At 40.8% G+C, this 24,865-nt stretch overlaps 1 protein-coding gene across 32 annotated transcripts in view; it reads left to right on the top strand.

The window, feature by feature from the left end:
• kif1aa (kinesin family member 1Aa) overlaps positions 1-24,865 on the top strand; it is a 315,620-nt gene that overhangs the window by 242,487 nt on the left and 48,268 nt on the right. For 10 of the 32 annotated variants that reach the window (XM_063046115.1, XM_063046104.1, XM_063046102.1 and 7 more), the window contains 7 exons: positions 2,873-2,928; positions 7,458-7,566; positions 7,919-7,985; positions 10,230-10,314; positions 11,459-11,564; positions 16,696-16,722; positions 19,815-19,838. In XM_063046115.1, the coding sequence (XP_062902185.1) occupies positions 2,873-2,928; positions 7,458-7,566; positions 7,919-7,985; positions 10,230-10,314; positions 11,459-11,564; positions 16,696-16,722; positions 19,815-19,838 (474 nt within the window). The remainder of the gene's footprint in view (positions 1-2,872; positions 2,929-7,457; positions 7,567-7,918; positions 7,986-10,229; positions 10,315-11,458; positions 11,565-16,695; positions 16,723-19,814; positions 19,839-24,865) is intronic. The other 22 variants (XM_063046119.1, XM_063046123.1, XM_063046107.1 and 19 more) reach the window with 3 other exon arrangements.

The following is a 24,865-nucleotide window of genomic DNA, read 5'->3' as shown; positions in this document are numbered from 1 at the left end:
AAAAGCCGGAAAATATATATTAAAAAAAAACCACAATAAACCTCAAACTCATGAATAGACACAGCAACAAAAAAAAATAGGATTATTAACATAAAGTGATTATAAAAAGCAAAACAGAATAAAATTTAAACAAAAACTACAAAATTTAAGGCCGCACAGGAAATACGTAAGATGACAAAAGGGAAGTAACCACCCAGAATCCCCTGGGAAAAGAAAGAAATGACGCAGTTAAAAAGAAAGTTTAGCAGCCATATTAAGAAATCGAAAGTAAACTTTTCTGCCCAAATAGGGCACAGAAAAGTTAAAACCAACCAATTCACAGCCTCCGATCAGCGGAGAAAATTAAAAAGAAGGCAATTAAGATGTTGGAGATGAAAGTTGATCCAGATAACTCTGGGCATCCGATGGAGAATCAAAAAAACGAAGGGCTCCATCTGACATGCGAATCCTTAGACGTGCAGGGTACAGCAGCGCTGGTCTTAAATCCATCTTATAGAATTCCGACATCACGGATCTGTAACGGACCCGTTGGTCCCAGATTGGTTTACTGAAATCTTCCACGAATCGGAACTTAAGATCCGAAAAATCAATGAAACCTTTAGATCGAGCGAATCGAAACAGTCTCTCCTTGTCTTGAAAGTAATGAAAACGTAAGATAACATGCCTAGGTCTATTTGACCTAGACGAGTATGATGGGATTCTGTGAACACGATCCAGTAGCGGTGGTTGGTCAGGAAATACAGTAGGGAATGCATCTTTTAAAAGTTGGGAGAAATATTTCATGGGGTTGTTAGCTTCAACGGCTTCCCTCACGCCAATCATTCGTAAATTCTGCCGTCGCATTCTAGATTCCAAGTCAGAGTTTTTAAAAGTCAAAAGTCAAGTTTCTTCTTCATTACATTAATTGTTTCTTCGATTTTCCCCATCTTAAGCTCACTTTGTTGCGCGAATTTTTGAAGATCAGATATAGCCGACTGATGTTCCGCAATACATGTTTGCATCTTATCAATTAAATCGGCAATTTTCTGGAAATTAGTTGAGATTTCCGTATGAATCAGGTCTTTAACAAAGCCTGCAATTTCCGTACGAATCATCTCCCTAACAGAGGTTGAAATTTCCCTCTGAATTAACTCCGATATCGCTTTCAAAGTCACCGGTGATTCAGTCGGAGGGAGATCCGTAGCTTTCGGTTTAACCGGAGGTTTACCATCCTTGCCGTCTTTCCCGTTCTTAGACATAGCAGATCTAAGTATCATCCAATTGTCAGAGAATTCAGTTTAATTCAAAGTATTGTAAAAATTGATGCCTTAATGGTTAATTAAAGTATAGCTGACCATAGAGAAAAACAACTCAGAGGTAATGGAGCGAGTCAAGAACGCGACTTCACTCCATGAGCGCTACCGGAAGTCCCTCGAGGATCTAAGATTAGACAAACTGTTCAAGGACATGAAAGTCCAAATGTATGTCAACTAAAGAGCACAATATCTGATTGAAAGAGAGAAATCACCCCATGTCTATGTTGTCTATAGAATTTATCAGTGATACTCCTGCTGCAGGCACTACACAGAAGCCTTCTTCTGAGGTACTGCCTCTGGTTGAAGATGATTTACTTAGTTTTGTCAACTCTGAGGAATGGCCAACTCTTCAAAAGTTAGAGCTGCCAAATGGATGGGTAGTTTGTGATATGGTGCTCCGTTTCCATTCCTTACATTAGTCTTTTGGTATGGTCCAAGTGCATCCAGTCAAATATTCTCAATGTCATTAGGAGTGCTTCTCAATGTTGAGTGGTCATGGGCCAAGCATTCTCAGGAGTCAGTGAGGCTGTTGCAATTTTTTCAAGGATGTTTTAAGTGTATTCTTCAATCTTTTCTTGTGCCCATCTAGTAATGACTTCCTGTCACCCTGCTCAGAAAAGAGTATCAATTTGGATTGCCTGGTTTCAGGCCTGTTGATGATATGGCCTGTGCACTGAAGACAACAAAGTAGAATTAGGCTCTTAGCATTGGACATACTACCTTAAAGAGACAGTATAGTTCACTTATCCTTCTGTAACTTTGGGGATTTTTTTTGGAGACACCATTGCTGATATCTTGAAGTGTCTCCAGTAGGTAGTCCAGAAACACAAAGCCCTGATTAGAGCACAGCTGGTGTGCCTCGTTCTGTTCTGTGCACCACATCCTGGAAAGGTATAATCAGTTGGAATGATGGCTGAAATTGCTGGAATGATTCTTGAATTCCAACACCAATCATGAGTATGGGTAACAGAAATTGCTATGTATTTGCTGAGACTTAGCATTGATCTCAATTTTCAAGACAATAAAACTGGTAGAGAGAAACAATTTCCAGTGGTTGGCAGACTAGTAGCAGACACATAACAAAAATTAAGTCAGATCTTTTAGGAAGCAAGTTAAAAAAGTTCAGCAAGGAAATTGGTCGAAGTTTGCTCCTGTCTTCTGCACATTCTGTTCGGGCAAAGTCAATCATTAATCAGAGATTGATACATTTTATTAATATAAGTATTAAGGATTGGGGGCAAAAGTGGGAGGATGGTCACAGATCAACCAAATTCTCATTAAACGTTGTAAGAAGATAAGAATCTATGTACTCTTCTTCTGTTCCTATGAACAGCAGTTTAGTTGCCATGCCCCCATAGATTGCGCTCATTCCTAGAGAAATTGTTTCTTTACACTTTGTCAGCCTCTGCATTAAACAACTAAACTGGGAATTTCACTGTGTAAAGTGCTGCAGGGAATGAATCATCTATTTATGGTACCACATGCTGATGTAATCTGGCTGGTGATCTTCTCTCAATAGACACCCAGCTTCATTGTACTAAAATAGGTTTTCACCTATTTCTTTCTCCTTTTCTCAGCCCCTTAAGACCATCTCGCCGGCAGTTCCCTCGAGTGATGCCCTTATCTAAACCAGGTGAGACAAATAAAGCTCTTCCATGCTTTTCTCCTGATTTGCATAGAAACACAGAGGCTAGATATTAGATGGGAAAATGCATAAGACCATCCTTTACCCGGTCATAAGCCGTTCTACTGGCTTTCCAGATGTCCTTAAAAATGACTGTAGGCTCCTTAGTGTTGTAGACTAGGAGCTGAATTTCATTGCCATCACCAAAACAGAGTGATCATCAACTGGAGGTGTTGATCCTGCCTCACCTGGGTCCCATGCCTATTGTGCTCAGTTTGCGCGTCCTTCATCCAAAGAGGAGCCAGTTGCCTCCGCGAAACCACTGAGTCGGCAATCTCAGGGTAGTAGGAAAAAGGAAAAACAAGTATAATTGTAAAACTCTTGATTAATGTGCTCAGAGAATGGATTTTGGAATGTCAGGAAGATCAAAAGTGGGCAAACGCCAGTGATTGGCAGAGCAGGTTCCGCGACAGCACTTCCAATAACATTGTCTGTTTACTGCAGCCTTTCTGCACTACCATGAGAGAAACTTTCAACCCAAAACCCCTCCCACCACATCTTTCTTAAAAGATGCCAATTTCTGACCTCGAAAACAATATACCACCTCAACCCTCCTCACATGTTGCTAGGTGCGACTGTTACTGGAGAGCTTTCACCGAGTTCCAGACCCATGATCCTGGCCATGCACCTTTCCATTGCAGGAGAATGCCAGCAGAGGTGATGACACACAGTGGAAAAGGGTCAAAAGAAAGCAACCCTCTAGCTACCTCATGCCCACCACAGATAATAATTCATTTTATACTTTGAGCAACACAACACAGAGGCAGTGAGGATAGCAAGAGCTCAAAATGTACTTTGGATGAAAGGTTTGACCAAAGGTGCCATATTGACCATTGTAACCAAGTCTTGTGCATCTTAATTGCCAGACTGGTGATAGCAGCTGTTTCTCATGTGATATTAGATGTGGTTCGTTGTTCTACGATGCCACCCTGTCTGAGAAGTGCACTGTTTTTACCAAGTACTATCAGGGCAGAGAGCTGGCCTCAGTTCCCAAAGTAAAAGCGCCTGAAATTGGAGATATCTCCCAGGGCTGGATAATATCCGAGGTCACACTCCGGTTTTCTCCAGCGCATGGAGGGGTGGGAATACTAACATGTTTTCCTTTCTTCATTAGACAACCTGTCAGAGTTGATGCAATGTCATGATGTCTGTTGTTTTCTGTTTCCATTACACATCTGGCAGAGAATGAGAAAGCACTTGTTTTCATTAGACACCTGATGCCTAATGGGTTGAGCCTTCCGTTCCTGGATTCGCTGTCCATGCACGCCGTGTCTGCTGCTAGTGTTGCTGTTTCCTATCTCTCCGAGGAGGAGGAGTGTGCTCCCCTGCCCCTCCCCAATTACCCTGGCTGTGCTGTCAGGAAAGCCCAGGCACATGGTTTGTAGTAATGGAGCCTGTTGGAAGTCTCTTTGATTGGATACTTTGCCAGTTATCGGTGGCTGATTCATCGCCTAATCCCAGAACTACTAAAGTGCTCTTGGTACTTCTCACTACTGTATAGTAAAACTCTGATAATCCTGTATCTTCAGGACTTTGCTGCAATCAAATAGGTTTCCCAGATAACTGGATATTACTCCTTTTAGTCCAAGACACTGTTAATTATTTTTTTAAAAATCTTTTCTAATGAACTTAGTGAGTTTAAGCGGAATGGGAAACAGAGCCCCGTTGAATTTAAAGGGAGCACGAGAACCATGATACAGTCAGTAAAAGCTTGGCAAAAATCAGTACAAGCTGACTCCAACAAGCACTTTGCACCCTGGATCCAGCTGCAAACCCATCCTCATGTCTCTGACTGAGGCATTCTCCACCCTGACCAGGGCTCCAGCTGCACGCCCAACCTGTGCACCCAGTAATATATAACCAACCTCACAAGCATGTGGCTGCATGGATGAATACTGCTGATGTAGTGTACTAACAAGTGAGGCAAAATTAGTAGGATTTCCAAACAATTGGATACCAGATTTTTGGAGTTTTGCTGTACCTAATTCATCTCCACCATGGATAACTCATCTTCCCCACTTCCTGTCCTTTATGAATATGAATTCTAACTCACAAACTCAGGACATTTTCCTTCCCACTGAACATATCACATAGTGGTCCACTCTCCTCTCCTATCAGGTTCCTTCTTCTCCAGTACTTTACCTTTCCCATCTACCTGGTTTCACCTATCACCTTCTAGCTTGTTCTCCTTCCCTTCCCCACACTTTTTTATTCTGGCTTCTTCCTCCTTTCTTTCCAGTCTTGATAAAGGGTCGCAGCCCGAAACGTCGACTGTTCATTCATTTCCATGGAAGCTGCCTGACCTGCTTGGTTCTTCCAGCATCTGTGTGTGTTGCTCTGGATTTCCAGCATCTGCAGAATCTCTTGTGTTTATAATGTAGGAAGTGACTGTAATCCGAAACTGCCATGGTTTATGGATTCTTCCTTTCCCCTTTCCTCTTCTGTTCTTTGATTTTGGACCAGACGAAGAAAAGTATTCTTTTTCTGGTGGAACCTCAGCCTGTAAATTTCAGCATCCTCCCTGTGTTTTTCCTGCAAGTTCCCAAATATTGATATATGAGCACTCAACATTCTGTTTGCTTGTATAAAATGCTGATCCCAAGTTTGTCCAACTCACTTCCCTTGGCCCTGGTGATGTACCCAATTCAAAGTCACTTCCCATAGGACACAACAGTGTGTCATTTCTCAGTCCTGTGCTCTTGTGTCTCACTCAGTAACAAACAACAGTGGACAAGAGTGTGCAACTAAATCAAAAATAGATATGACTTCAGAAAAGAATTGGCATATTTGATATTGAGCCAGTGTTGGGGTTTCTTTACAGTTGAAAGTTAACAAGCCTAAGCTGAACCTAAGATGGAAGATTTCCCTGAGGTTTATGTCAAATCAGTGATGAACAAAGTTCAGGTTTGTGTTTAAAGGCAACAAAAAAGAGGTCCTTGGTGCCTTTTCCCAATGGAAAACAAGGCTGAAGTGTTAGAAAGCACCAAATTTACAACTGAAAGCCAAAAATATACCGATTCATAACTGAGCTGTTTTGGAACCAATCGTATCTTGTAAGACAATGCACACCTGGTCCATTGCTGTTATTCAATCACGCTCAGCTGTTGTCCTTTTACTTAAGTATGTTATTTTTGATTCAAGAAAGCTCAGATATCAACTGAGTGCCCTTGGTCAATGGTCAGGGGTAAGGATATCTGTTCCAATCATCCTCTGCTGTGATTGAATCTTTCATCGTGTGAGATAATCTCAGCAAGGGAGGTTATTCTTTCAGAGGAGAAGTTTCAACTGAAGGGAAGCCACGAATCAGAAAGATTGCATTATTATACAGAGAGGAATGCATACTTAGGGGTGGGATTTAGCAGTTTGGATTTCTAACTGAAGTAAACGAGTCCCAGAACAAAAGCCAAAATTCTCTGCAATTTTTTGAATTTAATTCCTTTAGTTCCAATTCATTCCAGCAAGAACTGGAGAGGAAAGTGAAGTGTTGAAGTGAAGAAGAAAGTGCTGCTACAAGAACTGATTTTAATTCTGATTAGTATTAGGTTTGTTGAATGACTAATTCAACACAAACATGTGGAATAGTGAAGTTCTCAGGTTTGATGGAACCTCTGAATAAAATCATACTTCTGGCACATTTTTAATTTATCAATGTGTGAATCACCCTTAAGAATCCACAATCAGAAAGATAGAATATATCTGAATATAGGTGAGATTGGTTAGTGCTGTGTGTTGTGTGGTCTTTATTCTCAACTCTCCTGTGTGTCTGCTGTGTTTTGTTTTGTTTTGATCTTACATAAGGCAGTGAGCTTTTGTTTGATTGTCAGTAGTATTTTGTGTGATACGAATCTTTCGGCGCCCTGTGAATCTAATCTCTAAACTGCTGTAAAGTCCAAAGAAATGTCTGTCTCCTTGAGTTGGCCAACTGCCATAGAAATCTATCATGTGGAAGGAGATAATTAACTTAACATGCCCATGGACTTCAGGTTAAATCCTTACTCCCAGTCTTTGGACCTTGGCCCTTGCAGTTACTTCAAGTACCCATCTGGGTACATTATGTAGATATGAGAGAGGGTTCTGCCTCCAGCAGCCTTCTAAATGCATGACCCCTTCAGGATTAAATATTTTTTCTTAACTCCCTAAATCCCTTGCTGAGGAAAACTTTTTTAATGTTTATGTCACCCATAATTTAAACTTCTCCTCAGACTCCCTTGTTTCAAAATAATCCCAGCCAAGTTATTCCCTCTGATTACCTACTGGAAAAGAATGTTAAAGTAATGACAGAATTGAACCTGTCACTAATTGCATTTTGAAAAATAAAGTAAAGATCAGTTCCTAATTTGCATGCCAACTTTGCAGCTGAACAAAACAGCAGCTTTTTGAACAGATACTATTGGAAGCTGATGATAGAGCCATTTGCAAGCTTTGGGTTCACACTTGGTTGTTTCCATTGCCTTGACTAATGATTATTTTATTTCCAGTGCCAGCAACCAAGTTAAGCACCATGAGCCGACCCACGGCAGGGCAGTGTCAGGGCAAGTATGACCTGCTGGTGTTCTTCGAGATCTGTGAGCTGGAGGCTACTGGAGAGTAAGTGCCATCACCCATTGCAGTATGTAACATGAAGAACACCTTGTTAAACTCAAGTTCAGGCTGCCAAAGTTGCTCATCAGACCAGATTTACAAGGCTGCGTGTCAAATTCAAGTTTATTTTCATATGCACATGTACAGTACATGTATGCACAGATGCAAAGAAAAACTTGTATCAACATCACAGACACATGGCATCAGAGATAATTTTCACAAGAAAAACATAAATTATATTAGAAAGAAGAGAAAACAAAAGTCTGTTGTAATGCAAAGCGAACATTTCCTTTAACGTTTGCTTGATTTAGATAGGCAGTAGACGGTAGAACACAATGTCTCCCTTTTCCTTTTGCAGGTACATTCCCGCTGTAGTCGACCACAGAGGTGGAATGCCCTGTCATGGAACTTTCTTACTACACCAGGTACAACCGTATAGTCTCAAATGAGTCAGACTCTTCTAAGTTTCTGAAAAGTTTATTTTATACGTGTCTCCCCTTGGCTTTGAATGAAAACTGTTCCATTTTAATAAAGACATGTCAAATTATCAGGTCACAGGTGGTGACAATCATCTCATTTGTGGGTCCCCCACTGGAGTTTCAGCACTTCACAACAGAATCTTCTGGACACCGTCGGTAGTTCAGAGAAAGTCAGAGGAGATGACACAGCATCAATACCTTTCACCTGAACTGGGAGAAGCTAGAGGTCAAAAGTTTTAAGTTGCAGAGGAAGGGAAAGGGGAGAGGGCGCAGGTATGATGGTCTGTCAAAGGTAGGGGAGATATCATAAGAGAGGTGGTGGAAGATATTCAGAACTAAAGACTAATAGTTAACATAAGGTATATGTAAGGGAACTGCAGATAGCAGGGGACAATAAAATCTGGGGAAAAAAGCAGGAGATAGATAAAAACTGTGCCTGGAGCTGTGCAATAGAAGGCTAAAATGGCTGAATAGCTGAAATTCAGTGTTAAGCCCAAAGGTTGTTATATGCCTTGTTGGGAGATACTGTAAATCCTTCTGCAGGATCTCAACCCACAACATTGACCAACACTTTGCATTCAGAAATGTTTCTCAACCTGTAGAAATTTTCCAGCAGTTCATTCTTTGTTGCAGAAGGTGAGTACTTTTCTTCGAGTTTACATTGAGCTCCTTTGTAACATTGTAGAATATGGAAGAGAGAACAGTCTTTGCTCAGTCAAGAGAGTTTCATTTATATCCCCTGCCATTTCCAGTTGTGAAGCACTCTGGGAAGGAATCCTATTGCTAAGGATTGGTGGGGGCTCTAGAGGGTGTGATCATAGGTGAAAATACATGATTGTTAGATAGAGGGTCAACAATTTGATGTGCTGGTGTAGGGGCTGATGGTTGGATTACTTAGTCTACAGTCATTTGTCAAGATGGAGACATCGGTTGTTATGGAGTGTGATGGGTAAAGGTGGTTATAGTGACTGCAATTGGTGGTTAGGGGACCAGGTGTAATGATACACTTGTAGTGGATGGTGTCAATTGTCATGGGCTACAGTCAGTAGATTGGTAGTGAGGGATCTCGACAGACATGGAGTGCAGTTAGTTGTTGGGGTGGTCAAGATAAGGTGTGTTCAGTAGTAAGGGGTTGTGAATATTTGAGGGAGTTTACACTATGTTCAGTATTTAACAACAGGATTTAGAAATGTCACTAACTGACAGTAACAACAAGGCTCTCTTCCAATGTGAATTGGATTGTAAATGTTTTTTCTTTGATTTCCATTTTTTATTCTAAACCTCTTCGTAGTCCTGGCAGAATATGGGATATCTTGTTGGATGAGTGATTCTTTAGTGATCTCTAAATTCTGACCAGTCCTCTCTATTCTAACCCATAGTGCCTCTTTATCTGTTTGGCTAGTCTTACTTTGATCCTCGTTTTGAGCCTCTCCCTTGTTTCATCTAACCTCCATTTACACAGTGGGAGGGAAGGCCACACCAGGCTGTTCTCCTTCACGCTTATCGATAGCAGCCTGAGTCCCACTCCAGTGTGTGACCCATTGGCAAATCAATGTGAGTGTGAAATAAATGCATGGTTTTGAGCAGAAATGAGGTTGGGGTGAGAACTGCTGTGAATTTCCCTTTGTGGGTAACACAAAGAAAAATCCATTGAACAAATTCACTCTTGTAATCAAGTAAGTAAGAATTAAGCAGGAGCAATAATGATCTAGTGAGCTTGTATATTGTTACAGAGATAACTGAGTTAAATTTTGCAAATTAAACACTCTGGCATCGAGCTTTATCCAATAGGAGTACATATAGATGCTGTCACATACATTTGGGAGATGTTATCAAAGCCAGGCATTGTAAGGAGAGTATGTAAGTACATGTTTTTTATCAGAGCAGTAGAACTTTTAGAGTGTGGTTAAATCACATTATGATAGAAACAGCCCAAAGTCATTTCAGACTTACTGTGTGACATTGGATTCCTTTTACTCAGAACAGCTCACATATGCAACAGGTTCCTACAGTTGAACGAGAAAGCTTTAATACCATGGTCATAAAAATGTAATGTTTGTGTATTCTTCTTTCCCAGTACATAGACCTTCCATGTGGAGACTGTCGCAAGCCGTAAAAGCTTTGTCATAGTATGATTAGAATTAAGTGGCTCAAGCAACTAATGTCATTCCTATTGTCTGTTTATGATAGGGAATCCAGAGGAGGGTAACAGTAACGATTGTGCATGAGACCGGAAGTGATATACATTGGAAGGAAGTGCGAGAGTTGGTTGTAGGTAAGTAGGGAGGAAAGCAATTAATGCAAAGATCAAGTTATCTGATTGGCCTTACAAATCAAAAGGCAGAGCCTAAATCGGAAAAAAAGACCAAAATAGTAAAAGCAGCTTCAACTTAGAAAATCATGCCAAGCAACTTTACAGACCCATTGTCAGACAAAACTTGGCATCAAGGAAGGGCACGTTGGGCTAGGTGACATCCAAGTTGTTTGTAAATTGTAAACTTTGTCACCTAGTCTTCTAACACAGTGATGGGATTCAGCTGTCTCTTCAACTACTCTTGCTAATTTGGGGTAAATTTGTTTTCTAATGCAAGTGCTGGGGTGATTTCTGGGGAGAGTGCCACATGCCTCTGACAATCCAACAATCCTGTGTCGTCAGTATAGGACACTGATGCAGGGATTAATAGTGTAAAATGAGAAGAACAATAACTGTCGCAGAAATAAAGCTGCACCCTTCATAAACCACAAATGCACGGTTGAATTTTGCAACTGCGTTTTTATTTGCGTGGAATTCACCAAGTGAGATCACTGTGCACACCTAATGCCTTGGAGATGACCCTACACTTCAATTATCCATGCAGGGAGATGATTAATTAGGTTTCCTATTAAACAATAAGTGCAACTATCAATAAAATTTCTGCACCAGTGTGTTTCTCAGTATTGTTGGGTGAGATTAAATATTAGTCAAGACGCCAGGCAGAGTTCCTGCGTTCATCTGGGTCATAGTGTCATAACACTATTAGAACTATCCAAAATGGGAGTCAGGACATTTGATGCTTCACTTGAAGAAGGGATTCTCCATTGGCTCAATGCTTCTTCCACTTACTCGGTTGCATGTCAGGTCAGTGTAGTCAAGCTAAGCTTCACATTCATAGAGTCAGAGCTAAGGGTACAACCTCTAGAGCACCACTGAGAAACCCAGTGCAAGGGCTGATCTTCCAGCCACCTGAGTTTTCACCCTGTGACAATACACGTGATGAACTGTATAGATAATAAGGGAAGAGATGAACATAAATCCCAAGAATGAGCAAACTTGTGAAGTAACCACAGAAGTTCACTATTCAATCGAAGTAGTGCGGATGGGGGAATGGAATGTGCTTTCTCTGCCCTCAGTAACCAGGTGCATATTGTCTCTTCCTTAGGTCGGATCCGGAACACCCCAGAGTCAGATGATTCTGTCATCGATCCCAACATCCTGTCCTTGAATATTTTAACGGCAGGCTACACACATCCATCCCTGGAGGATCGGTAGGTTAGACACTGAGCATTGGCCAGAGAGTTGAATCATTTGTGCCCACTTTGAAGCTGCCAGCATTTAACAAGTTGCAAAACAATTTCCAGGTCATTCCTCTTCTCTTGGATTCCCAGTACTCTCACTTACGTCTTTTCCCTCTTACAACCCACGTCTCTGCCACTACATCATTATTTTGTGGTTCAAGTCAAACATCCCAGCAGTTGTTCCTGTTTCAGAACTGCCCTCCTTAGCTCTCCACTCTGAAACAGATTGCTCCTCCCTGAGCTACAACATAAGGTTAATTGAGTAAAACTTTCATTAACGTGTAAAGCATTCCCCAGATTAAATAAAGAAGGTGCCTCTCTAGACACTGTATTATCAGATGGACCTAGGTAATGAATAGACAGATACAAGGGAAAGCTCACTCTGTGTCCCAGCTACACAACCACCAGATACACAACAGCTGAATACAGACCAAATCTCCTTCTAGCATTCCATCATCTGACACTTCCAGATTAAATTCACAGCTATATAGACAGTACAAATCCTTCTAGCATTCCCTCATTAAACAGTCCCTCAATGGACGTATCATGAATTTAGTATAAGGGAAAGTTTTGCATCAAACCCATGCTGTTCTTTACCTGAGAGTGACGAGCCAGGAATTCTGATACCATTTACTGATTTACTTTAGTATAGTGAGGACTGTGTGCAGACAGTTCAAAGTATGAAAAATGTTAAAAAAAACAATAACATTGAGCAAGTATTATTACTTAATACATAAGATGATTGGCACTTTCAAAGCATTATTGAATCTAAACCATTGCCATCATTTTGTGAGTTTACCTTAGAGTGTTGATTTCAATTCAGTAGATGACAATGGTTTCTATTTCAACTAATTGAGAATTGGTGACTTCTCAGTGTTCCCTTTGCAAAATTGGTTTTGTGCTTTACATTCCTTGGCAATAGTTTAAAACAAAAAATTACATTATTTTGTTATTAATCAGACCAAAAATGATAGGGAGCCATTGTGTTGGTCTGAAGAGCAGTGGAACTAATAATCCCTCCAATTTTGCAACCAGTTGCAAAGTACATATTCTCCTGTACCACCATCACCACCAGAGAGGAAAATCTGGACACACAGATCCCTGGAAAATGACAGGACCTTGTAATTCAATCTGAATCTCTCCTTGTGGTGTCTCAAAGTATTTTAAAATCAAACAGTGGATAACACCAGTGCTGGTTGCGTAGCCATGTTGCAAATTAAAATGCTGGAAAACTCAGCTGGTCGGGCAGCATCTGGCATCTAAGAAAACTTCTTGCTTTCTTAGATGCCAGATCCCTTTTTCGATCTGATGAAGTGTCTTCAATCTGAAATATTCACTCTGTTTCTCTTTCCGCTGTTGCTGCCTGAGCTGCTGAATATTTTCACTGTTTCCAGTTTTTATTTCAGATATACAGCATCTGCAGTTTTGTTTTATCTTCACCATGTTCCAGATATTTTAAGTTGAAATCTGAGAAATTGACATGGTATTAGAGACGTATGTCATACATAAATTTGTACATGAGAGTTGAGATGTTCCTCTTTTTAGATGAAACCAACATATCACCTAATTCATTTGAATACAGACTATAATAGAATCCAGTGTTCCGAGAACTTTCTAACTGTTCTTAGACCCAGCTGGTACAGGAGAATATGGTTAACTTTACATTTAAATAATAAAGAAGTAAGATAGTATCAGCTACATTGACTATGAAACTACTAGATAGTTTTAGGAAAAAGCCAAGGGTTCACTGATGGTCGTAACAGAAGGAAAATCTCCTTACCCAGTATGCCCTTCAAGTGACTCCCAACCCACCAATGCAGTTAACTGTTGATTGGCGATAGGTAACAAATGCTGACTTTGCAGTGATATCAAAATCTAATCGGGCAGGATCTTAATAAATGGTGGTGTCGGTTTGAGGGACTGGTGACCGTATCCTACTCCGTTTTTTAAAAATTTTATTTATTTAGAGATATAGCGTAGAACAGACCCTTCTGAGCCTCTGAGCCACACTGCCAAGCAATCCCTGATTTAATCCTATCATGGTACAGTTTACAATCACCGATTGGCCTACTACCCGGTGCGTCTTTGGACTGTGGGAGGAAACCGGAGCAACCGGAGAAAACCCACACACTCCATGGGGAGAACGTACAGACTCTTTACAGATTACATCAGAATTGATCTCTGAACTCCGAGCTGTAATAGCATCATGCTAACCGCTATGTACCATGACAGTTATGTGATCAAGCACATGAGATCATACATAATGCAGTGATCTTCTGTGCCAGCTTGTTGCACTTACAATTTATGGTCGGATAAAATAATTCTCCCAGTGTCCTGCTCCAAGCATGCTCACTGTTCATTTGGCCCTGGGATTTGAGTGATACTTTCCATCGCCATTGAGGCTGAAGCAAAGGAAATTAGCACCTCTTTTCAGAGCACCAATTTAACAATCTGTGAGAATTTCAACACTGCTTGGTTAGTAGACTGATTAACAGTATTAATCATTCCATCGATATTGTGCAGTTTGTTGACCATCTACACATCTAAACTTGTGTAATAGCATATTTTGATATTTTCTGGTACTCCCATCTACTAATATATTTCAAAATTTTAAAAATGTGTGATTATGTGTGAGCCATTTGAAACTTCATGGGGTCATTTATGCCATTATTTTACAAGGACCAGGGAAAACTGATGAGATATGAATGGAGCCTTTGACAGAATGGCTCCCAATTTAAAGGAGCTCAAAGTCAATGAAAGCCTCCTCAATATTTAGAACCAGAAATTAAAATATCAGAATCAGGTTTAATATCACCAGTATATGTCGTGCAATGTGTTGTCTTTGCAGCAGCTATACGGTGCAATAGAGAAGAATACTGTGAATTACAGTAAGCATATATATTAAATAGTTAAATTAAATAAGTAGTGCAAAAATAAAATTTAAAAAGGTAGTGAGGCAGTGTTCATAGGCTCATTGTCCATTCAGAAATCAGAATACAGAGGGCTCCTGAATGGTTGAGTGTGTGCCTTCAGGCTCCTGTACCTCCTTCCTGGTGGTAGCAATGAGAAGAGGGCATGTCCTGGGCGATGGGGATCCTTAATGATGGATGCCACCTTTTTGAGGCATCGCTCCTTGAGGATGTCTTGAATATGACAGAAACTGACCGAATCTGCAGTGTTTTACAAACAAGTTAATAAGCCCGGAATAGAATGAAGTTTTTGAGAAACAGTGAATGACTAAATGTATTTTGATACTCTGGGACTGGTGACACACTGCCCTTTTACCATGGGATTCGTTTATTTCGAACAATAATAGATTCCAGTACACTGTGTGATTAGAATGGTATATCTGGTAGCTTTTTGATGAGAGTGTGAGTTGTCTCGATCATCTGCTGAGTGTAATTCCAGGTTCCTAACTAATGTCTTCATGAGATGTTTCCTGACGGTGAGTCTGACTGAGTCAGGCGAGGGAAAACCTGAAGTCAAAGGTCACAGCTGAGAAACCAGGGAGAAGAAAACAAGGAGGTGATAGTAAGATGGATTGCTTTGATGACTGAGGACCAGCTTGAGGGGAGACATCAATTTCAAGGCAATATTGTGGTTGGGCCTATGATATTGCGGTCTGGGATGAGAAAATTTTCTGTGGGGAGAGACTGCAGTTTGGGGACAGCAGGGATCATGGTTTTTCAGCAACCAGTGATGGTGGTGAGGGACAGAGAGATAAATACTTCACTGAGAAACAACTCTGTTCTCCTTGGCACCACAAAGAGCATTATCAAGGCATTTATTTTCCCTTCTGGCCCTTCTTAAGACCTCTTACCAACAGGAAATGTGGGTTAAAAGCAATGAAAATCCTGCTAAAATAGAAGTCCACAATGTTTCTTACCACCTGTCATCTTAGACTGGGTAAGATATCCAGCTTTATTAATACTGGAAGCGAACAAACTCGGATTATCTCACATTTGTAAAGTGTTTACTTCTCACCTACGTAACTACATAGACAGAAAGTGGAATAGTTTGAAGAAAGTTGTGTTTGAGTTTGAACTAATATTAATGAGTATGAGTGAATGAGTGAGGCTGCACCTGGGAGAACAAATGAAAGAGCATGTTTGATCAAGGTTAATAGTATGTTTGTATGCACGTGAAAGGGAGTGAGTGTTACTTGCATTTGTTTTGTTGTAGCTGCTGCAAAAATATGTGACTAATCATATATAAAAAAAGCAAATAATCACAGTTATGTTCTGCTTTAACCACATGGTCATGGTTGCTGCTGCAAGCATAGAAGGTCACTAAATACCTATGGGTGGATGCAGCATCAATCAAAACATTGCCAACATACACACCTCCCAGAACAGCATGTGCTTGGTGAAATAAACAGTCTGGGATAAGCAGGTATTGGGTTGCACTGCTGGCCAACAGTGGTGAGTTAAACCAGCCAGATTTGCACTCCATGCAAGAAATGAGTTCCAAAGCCAAGCAGAACTCCAAGTGTGGCTGCACTAATGTCATATTTATTCTTTCAATCTATCATTGAGCAAAGCAGCTTATAAATAATGCATCTGAAGTTCTGACAACATATTAAAAAGGGAGAGCCTTTTGCTCTTTAAATCTGATCACCCATTACTTTTCTGTCACTTCAAGTGTAGAAATCAGTCCCATTTCCCACAGGGCTGACTGTACTCACTTGTGCAAATTTGTGTTCAACGATTCAGTTTAGGCATTCTGATCCTTGGTCTGACCTCAATATGAAATTTAAATATTATTTTCTAAGTGCTACTAGGTAACAGATTCTAAATTGGAAAGTAGGAGCTGGCTTAGTGCTGGAGAGAAAGGCACAAAACATTCGATTGTTTAGGTTCCTCTCATTTTTACTGAAAACTCTATTTGCTCCATATTAACAATTTGGCTAAAATCATTGCTTTAAGAGGCTAGAAACATGAACTTTCACACAATATAGCACTGCTGATGAACAATGAGCCTTAGTGACCTTCTATCTCCTAGAACGTAGCTTTGCTGTCCGCTGCTTTGCTTTACGATGTTACCGTCACCACTGGTACTTTATTGAGTCTACTAACAAGGTATTGTTCTTGTGTTTTTGCAGGCAATTTCTTGATTCGGATATGCCTAGGTATTTTTTTTGTTTTAAATCCTTCAAATATTTATTTCTCAACAGCTTCAGGCATCGAAATCCCATCCAAATCTTTGGTTTTCTTTAAATTAATATCTTAATTTATTTGGACTGTTTCTTTTTTTTCCACTTTTCCTCTCTTCACCACATTCTGCAAAGACCTGCCTAAGCATTGCCAGTTCAATTCGGCTTGACGCTCAATTCCATGAGCTCTGAGAAGGTCAAAGGCTGCATGTAGCGCTTGCAGTGGCAATGCTATAAGGACTGATGTGATGGTGAGGACCAGGGTTGATCATGGGGAGCTATTCCACTGCTGCATACATCATTGTGTTAATTTCTTTTGAAGCAGGAAGGGCTTGCAGAAGGTTACTGCATGTGCTAAAGTTTGCAGTGTTAATCCTTACGTTTGCAGTTGTGTGGACTCTGGTGTGCTGTGTTAAAGGCATTAAGTTGTTGTCATGCATTTTAACCTGACAACTGATGAATTCCGAAGCTTTATTGCTATTGCACATGGGCAAACACAGATCATGATTTATGGCAATGAAAGTGGAGTCGCAGGCCGTCAGGGTGGTGAAGAAGGCTTTTGGCTTGCTGGCCTTCACCAGTCAGGGCTCGAAGTATAGAAGATGTGCAGTTGTGAGGCCACACTTGAAGTATCGTTTTCAGTCTTGCTCATCCTTAGAGAAGAAGAATGTATTAAACTGGAAAGAGTTAAGATAAATTTGCCAGGATGAGGGACTGAGTTATAGAGGGAGGTTGGACAAGCTGGGACTTTTCTTCTTGGAGTGTAGGAGACTGAGAGGTGATCTTATATAGGTGTATAAAATCATAAGTGGGCATAGATTGGCTGAATGTACTCAGTCTTTTTCCCAAGAATTAGGGATCAAAGACTAAAGAACAAAGGTTTAAGGTGAGAGGGGAAAGATTTATCAGGGACTTACGGCAACGTTTTTACACAGAGGATGGTACATACAGGCGATGAGCTTCCACAGGAAGTGGTTAAGGTAGGTATAATAACAACTAATAAAACATTTTATTTATTTATTTATTGAACTACAGCATGAGTAGGCCCTTCTGGCCCTTCGAGCCGTGCTGCCCAGCACCTCTCGATTAACCCTCACCTAAGCACAGGATAATTTACAAAGACCAATCATCCAACTAACCGGTGCATCTTTGGACTGTGGGAGGAAACCCACGCATTCCACGGGGAGGGCGTACAAACTCCTTACAGATGTCGTTGGAATTGAACTCAAACTCCCAACACCCTGAGCTGTAATAGCATCTCACTAACCACGACGCTACCGTGACGGCCAGTTGGAAGGCACATGGATAGGAAAGGTTTTGTAGCTTATGGGCCAGGTGCAGACAAATGGAACCAGCTTATATGAGAATCTTGATTGAAATAAACTATTTGGACCAAAGCCCCATTTCCTTGCTGCATGACTTTATGACTCTCTGACTTAGTGTGCTAATAAGGGAAAACCTGGAGACTGGTTGCTGACTTACACGTCATAGCGGTGTGAGAGTGAGAATCTGTGTCAACATATTTTCTTAAGGACTATACAAAGTGGATACTGAGCATCTGTTGATTGTGTCAGATTGACAGATTACACATCTTCCCCAAAAATTTTGGAATTTTAAGGATCCACTGTCCATTCAGTAGAGTAAAATTTATTGCGCATCAATATTGGCATTCTGCAAATACAGGGTAAAGACGCGTCATTGCATATTGATGGAGTTTCAATTCACTTAGTGGGATGAGGTTTATTTTCTGTGTAAAATTACAGAATCTCTCTTTGTTCAGCTGGAACTGGGGCATCAGCAGGTTAGGGGTGTCTCACTGTATAGAGTTCCTGTTGATTCAATAGAATAAGGGTGTTTCACTGTGGATAATCCCCATTGATTCAGCTGGATAAGAGTGTCTCACTATATTTGTGCAGAGTTTCTTTTAATGCAGCACATTAAGGATGTCTGACTATATGGATGATTTAATTCCTAAGAGTTTTTGCTATGATAAAGTGGATTAATTCAGAGGAGTCTATTTAGTAATTGGCAGATAAACGGAGCCTGTAATTAGCCATTTATGCTCCTATGCAAGATTTTCCTGGGGCAGAGTTGCTAATCAGAATGGAAAAAACAGAGCCAGTAGATAAAAGCAAGCTCATCAATTCCTCTTTCCATATTCTTTAAACTTGCCTTTATGAAATACTCATGGAACTGCTAATTAAATCCATGATCTTCAAATGTTCCTCAACTTTATTAAAATTTGTGGTAAAACATTGAGTTTCTTCATTTATCTTTAGTTTTGTTTTTGAAAATCTTTTGCTTTCAAGGAATAAAACCTTAAACCACTTCACAACTGGAAGACCTCTTAGCCTTGAGTACCTTGAGACTTTATTGTTTTATCAAGAAAATAAAACTTGGTGAATCATTCCTCCTATGCCGAATTACTGATACTTGGAATTGTCATCAAAGTGAGCGCAGGTACAGAATTCCTGTTTAATCAGCAGAATTTACTCATAAGTAACTGTATCGAGCTCCAGTTCATCCAGTAGAGGAAAATTGCACACCATTTAACAGTATTGAGTTGCTGCTTCTTCACCAGTGTAAATATTAATTGCTGTTGAAACTCACAGCATAATGGTGCCCAGTGATTCACTGTGTACATTGGGAGTAATCCTGGTGGATTGTTTCAAATAACAATCTATCAAGACTGCTCCAAAGTTGAAAGACATTGCAATAGCTGTATAGACAAGGTCTAGTAACCATTTTCTTCCCTTCATTTGTATCTGGTGACTCAGCTGTGCAGCTGGATATCGGAAGCCCTAAACAATTAACAGGTCTTTGCAGAATTTTCTGATCCTTTGAAGGAAACTGCACACTAGTGCTCGATGGCAGACTTGGCGGTGGAGGGCAGAGTATCTACTTTTACCTTTACCCCAATCCCACCACTCCTTCACCAACCGCACCCCTCTCTGTTGCTCAGGTGGGCATGACTGACATGGCATCTAACATCCTGAGGACTAAACTTCTGACATTTTTTTCTTTTTTTTCCCCTTTTGTGTTTGTCTCTGGGTTGGCTTCACTAAAAGCATAACACACGGAAATGACAATAGGTACACAGTGACTTTTCTTTCGCTCTTTTTCTCTGCAGTTTGTGTCCTGTCCTTTCTCTTGTTTCATTCACTGGTATCACTTGTTTTGATTTACTTAACTCCTATGTTGGTGTCCTGTGCCTGTTAACTTACTGTTCCCTCAATGATAATTGTGCTTCCTTTACAATGTCTTTATTGCAAGATTGTGATATCTCCCTTGATCAAAGAGACAGTCTTCCTTCTTACTGACCTGCAATCCTGTCAGCGGTTTTTGAACTTCAATGCTGTGGAAAAGTTAAAACAAATTGGAAAGCTGGAGATGCAGAATGGGGACAACAGACGAAACACACAGCAAGTCAGCAGTGTTTCCATGTACAGACTTAATACTGAAGAAAATCTCAGTAAACTGGAGCAATAACAAGCTTCCCTGCAGGTGCATAGTCATAAAGTACAAACGTTTGTACATCTGCATTCAAAGGCAGGAAAGATAGTTCAGTTCTGAGACCCTTCATCTGAACCAGAGTTCTCGAGGGACTTTGCTGGGTCCATGAGACTGACCAAATGGAAAAAGAGGGATGGAATGAGCAACTGAAGACTAATTTCTATGCTAGATGGGAGATAGGGGTGGGGTTCAAATCAAAGAAAGCTATAGGTGACAGCTCAAATGGCCAAAAAAACACTTGCTTTCATTCTGTACTGTGTACTCCACAGGTAATTAGGTCTGTTTACTGTCCCAAAGGTGTGGCCATGGATTTCCTATATATGAGAATGAAGGAGCCAGGGTGTAAAGTATGTGTCACTTCTGAAGTCAATTAAGAAGGGAGCAATGGGGACACGCAAAGATTCCCAAGAGAGGTGAGGAGCAGGAACTGGCAGATAAGTTCTCCAGCACAAGGTTCCACACACAAAGCATGCAAGAGAAAGAGAAAGATGAACACCAAATACATTATCTGCACTGGGAACATCTTGTCCACTGGCAATGTGGACAAGAAGTCAAAACCTGTTGGGAATGGGGGATGGAGGAAGTGTTGCTTGCATTTTCTCACCGTTCTTGTGTAACATCCTGAAGATGTGAGGAACTCTCTCATTTGAAGTAGAACCAGCTAAATCCTTGAAATACTCTACAGTTCAGATACAGTTCGGGGTAGATGCTGTGCTAGCAGACAGCGTTGTTAACCCACTGTGTTTCAGGGCTGGTCAGCAGCAGTAAGTTCAGACATCCAGATGCTGTCAGGATAGGCTGGGATTTGCATCAAATGTTTTGGAATAAGAGAGAGGATAAATGGATCAGGTCTATAATAGGTACTGAGAACTACAGCTAATTTGATGTATTTCGGTGTAGCAGGATAATATTGCTGTCATTCCTTCCCTTTGATCCACTCGTCCTTCATCTTACATCCTGAGGAGTCTTGGGTCATGGACTTATCATTAGTATTATCAAGTGAGAGTGTGTGTCATATAAAAAAAATTCCTTTCCTTCCTTAGTTTCCCAGATTTACCATACTGTACACACTAAAGGCAGCCTGAAGGGGAAAATGGGCAATCTCTGGCCACACAGTTCTCAAAATTTCCATTTTGGGTTTGACTATACTTCTGTAACTTATGGATTGCCATGAGGTGGAGTCAAAAACTGTTGGCTGCTTTCAGAGTGAAACTGGACACAGACAGACACAAAGAAGTAGCGTCATATCTGTGGCATGCTTGGTACTATAGCTGAAGTCAGTGGAACTGAGTATGGGCAGTGATATATAGAGGTGCCCAATACTGGAGCACCCCACCGGGACTATGTTAGCAGAGGGATTTTAAATATGAGCTGCTAGAAAATTGAACTTAAGCTTGAAAGTTTCTAAGTAGGGTGCACTTTGGAGGAAGAGGAGAAAGTATCAGTAGCACATAGTTTTTGACGTATAAGAAGCAGTTTTGGTAGTGAGTAAAGACAGTTCCATGTTCTGAAATATTTGGATATGGGTTGAGATAGGAGAAGCAAAACAACCTGAAGCCTGCCTCTTTTGATTTCTGTACTTGCCTCTGGAGGAAATGGGAGACAGACCCTAAGTAATTATGATGAGGCCACATGCAGGTCTTTAAGAGCAACACTGCCTCTTTGAATCTTCTGGTTCTGCTGTAGTCAAGCTTGAACAAGCCAGCATGCTCAAAGTTTGACATCTGCACTCAATCCAATATTGAATCAGTCGTGATGGGTGCGTGGTTTGAAAATCTGGGAGCCATGCTCGATGCACATGTCAAAAGATACTGAAGGGCTGCACCCACAAGTTTTTTCTCCTTTACCAGTTGATGCATCTTGCATGCCACCAAAGACAGTAAAGATTTGCACCCCTTCCCCATCAAAAATTGGTTTTATTAAGATTATTTTTGTTAGTGGCATATTTCTTTTAAAAAATGTTCATCTGCCACCCATTGTGGCCTGTATACCCCCAATTAAGTTATCAAGATTGGCTGAGAGCACTAATAAATATTCTTTTCACAACATCACAGCAGGAAGTTAGGATGGTGCCTGAAGGTGAAAGGTAAATTGATACTAGAAATGGGCAACACCTTACCATTTAATAATGGTTATAATTTAAGGAGCTTTAATCTGTTTGAAATGGGTGTGTTAGATGAAAGTTCAGAGGAAGATTTGTCAGGCATGCCAGGCAGACAGACCCAGTCTGGACTGGACTGGACTGGACTGGACTGGACTGATCCTGTTCGTGAGCTGGCAGTATTTGTACCTTCCATGCCTTCTCCCTGCCCCTACCTTCCAAACTGACAGTTGCTCCCTCCATATCAAATCTGCTTTATCATAAGCTCATTGGCCACCTCACCCATCCTGACCGAAGTTATACAAACAGCTCTGCTTGCGAAAGTTACCTCTTGGCCTGGAAATTTTTCTTTTTTCTGATTACATTATTTTATTTGTACAGTTCTGAGTGAGCTCAGAACACATGATTTGCTAAGCCCAGCCTGAACAGGTTAAAACTCATTTCTGACAAATCATTAATGGCATTGTATATTAATGTTCTCCTTTTATCCTTGTTCCACAACCAACCTTCCCTTTCCCCACTAATCTTGCTCAACAGCCCTAAGTCCTTTGAAGATTCTGCTCTAATTTTCCTTGGAACGGTTCCTCTTCGCCCTCTGCTAATCAGTTCATTAACACATTGAGCAGGGAGTCACATAAAGTCCTGAGATGTTGAGGGACAACACTCAGACTCAGTCCTTTAGCAGAAACATAAATGCAGTAAAAAGTGGAAACACTCAGCAGGCCAGGAAGCATCTGCAAAAAGAGAAAGTGAGTTAGTGTTGCGGGTACTTCAGGTGCAGCAAAATCAGCATCTGAGAGGAACTCAGCAGATTGAGCAGCACTTATGGGGCATAGAATTGTCAACATTTTAGGTTGAAACCCTGCATCAGAGCAGCAGGGTTTTGATGCAGTTCTGATTCAGGGTTTTGACCCAAAACCTTGATAGTTTCTTTCCCCCAACAGGTACTCCTTGACTCGCTGAGATCCTCCAGCAGAATATTTGTTGCTGAACATTTCAGACCCTTGGTCTCAAATCTGAAATGTTAAGTCTATTTCTCGTTCCATAAATGCTGCCTGACCTGTTGAGAGTTTCCAATAATTTCAGTTTTTTATTTCAGATTTTCAGCATCTGCAGTTTTGTATTTTTATTTGCTGAGTTAGGACCTCAGTTGCAGTACCACAGACTCATAATTCTGAATGTGTGGTAACCAAACTAGTTCAGTCCATTCCTACCCCAGTTCAGTCCACTATTTATAGCGAGAGCTCAACATTAGAACCACAGAACACTACAGCACAGAAGACAGGCCATTCGGCCCTTCTAGTCTGTGCCAAAACATTATTCCGCTAGTCCCATTGACCTGCCTCCAGTCTGTAACCCTCCAGATCTCTCCCATCCATGTACCTATCCAATTTATTCTTATTCAAGTTTTCTGTACTTCTTTCCCCATTTTCCCACTAACTGCAAGTCTGTAATTGCAGTTAAATCTGTTTCTAGAATGAGTATCACTTGGCTGAGGAGAAAGGGTCAGGATCCTGATATACAGAGTACCAAGAGCTGTGCAACCTACTGTGGCACAAGGTAGTAAAACATTGCCAAGTGTGACATCCTTCAGGAGAAGATCGCTATAGCTAGAGACATGGGTTTGCCAAGGGAAGTGAAGAGACTAGAACTGTTTATTTTTTGCACCACACTTACATTAGGTCATGGGATAGGAACTTGCTTGCTTCATCTGCAAGGAGCAGCAAGGATGAGGTCCTCCCAAAGGAGAAGAACCGGTTCTAGAATTGTCTTTTAGTAAATGCCTTCAACTGTAAACAATGTTTTATAGATAGAACTTCCTGTTGTGGTGTTGTGTCATGTGATTTTATCCCAAGCTCCAATTCTGAAAAGCCGCAACAGCAACAGAAATTATGGTTACAAGGAGATTTTTGGAATGGCCATACACACGGTCAAAGGTTGATAGGGTTCTATTGGCGGAGAAAAATCAAACCATTTTTAATCCTAAGTGACCACGTGCACCGAACCTTGCATATTGTGTTCCGATGTAAGAGAAGTGGTTGTCCACACCTTCTTCTGTAAGTCAACGTATTCAAATGGTTTATTACACAAGTGAGATGCTGGAGTTTTATTGGCCACAGCCTCTTGTAGAGTAAGCCAGGGGCATGCGCAGTTGGGTCCAGCAGGGACATGAGCCCTGAAATAATCAGTAAACACACTAAGGCTACTCCCACACGTATAAAAATTGTAAATGTTAAAAGTATTCCTCAAAAAGAGATCAAAATTAAATTCCTGCGCACACCCCTGGTAAAGGTCCTCTATGTTACTATAGTTGCTTCTGGGATATGGGTGAATTCCGATTGGCTTAAGAAGCCATTGTTAAAGTCTGCATTTAGACCAACAATGTTAGTTTTATTTCAATTAAGTTTAAGTCAAGGAACCACTTGTGATGCCAGAGGTGGAAGTCCTTGTGAACCATGCATGGTAAAGCATTTGTAAAACTGTTTTGATGTAAATTAGAGGTGA

This window comes from Mobula hypostoma, chromosome 4, assembly GCF_963921235.1.
Source record: "Mobula hypostoma chromosome 4, sMobHyp1.1, whole genome shotgun sequence".
Taxonomy (NCBI): Eukaryota; Metazoa; Chordata; class Chondrichthyes; order Myliobatiformes; family Myliobatidae; genus Mobula; species Mobula hypostoma.
The sequence above is the reverse complement of the archived record's forward strand: the minus strand, read 5'-3'. Positions and strand labels throughout refer to the sequence as shown.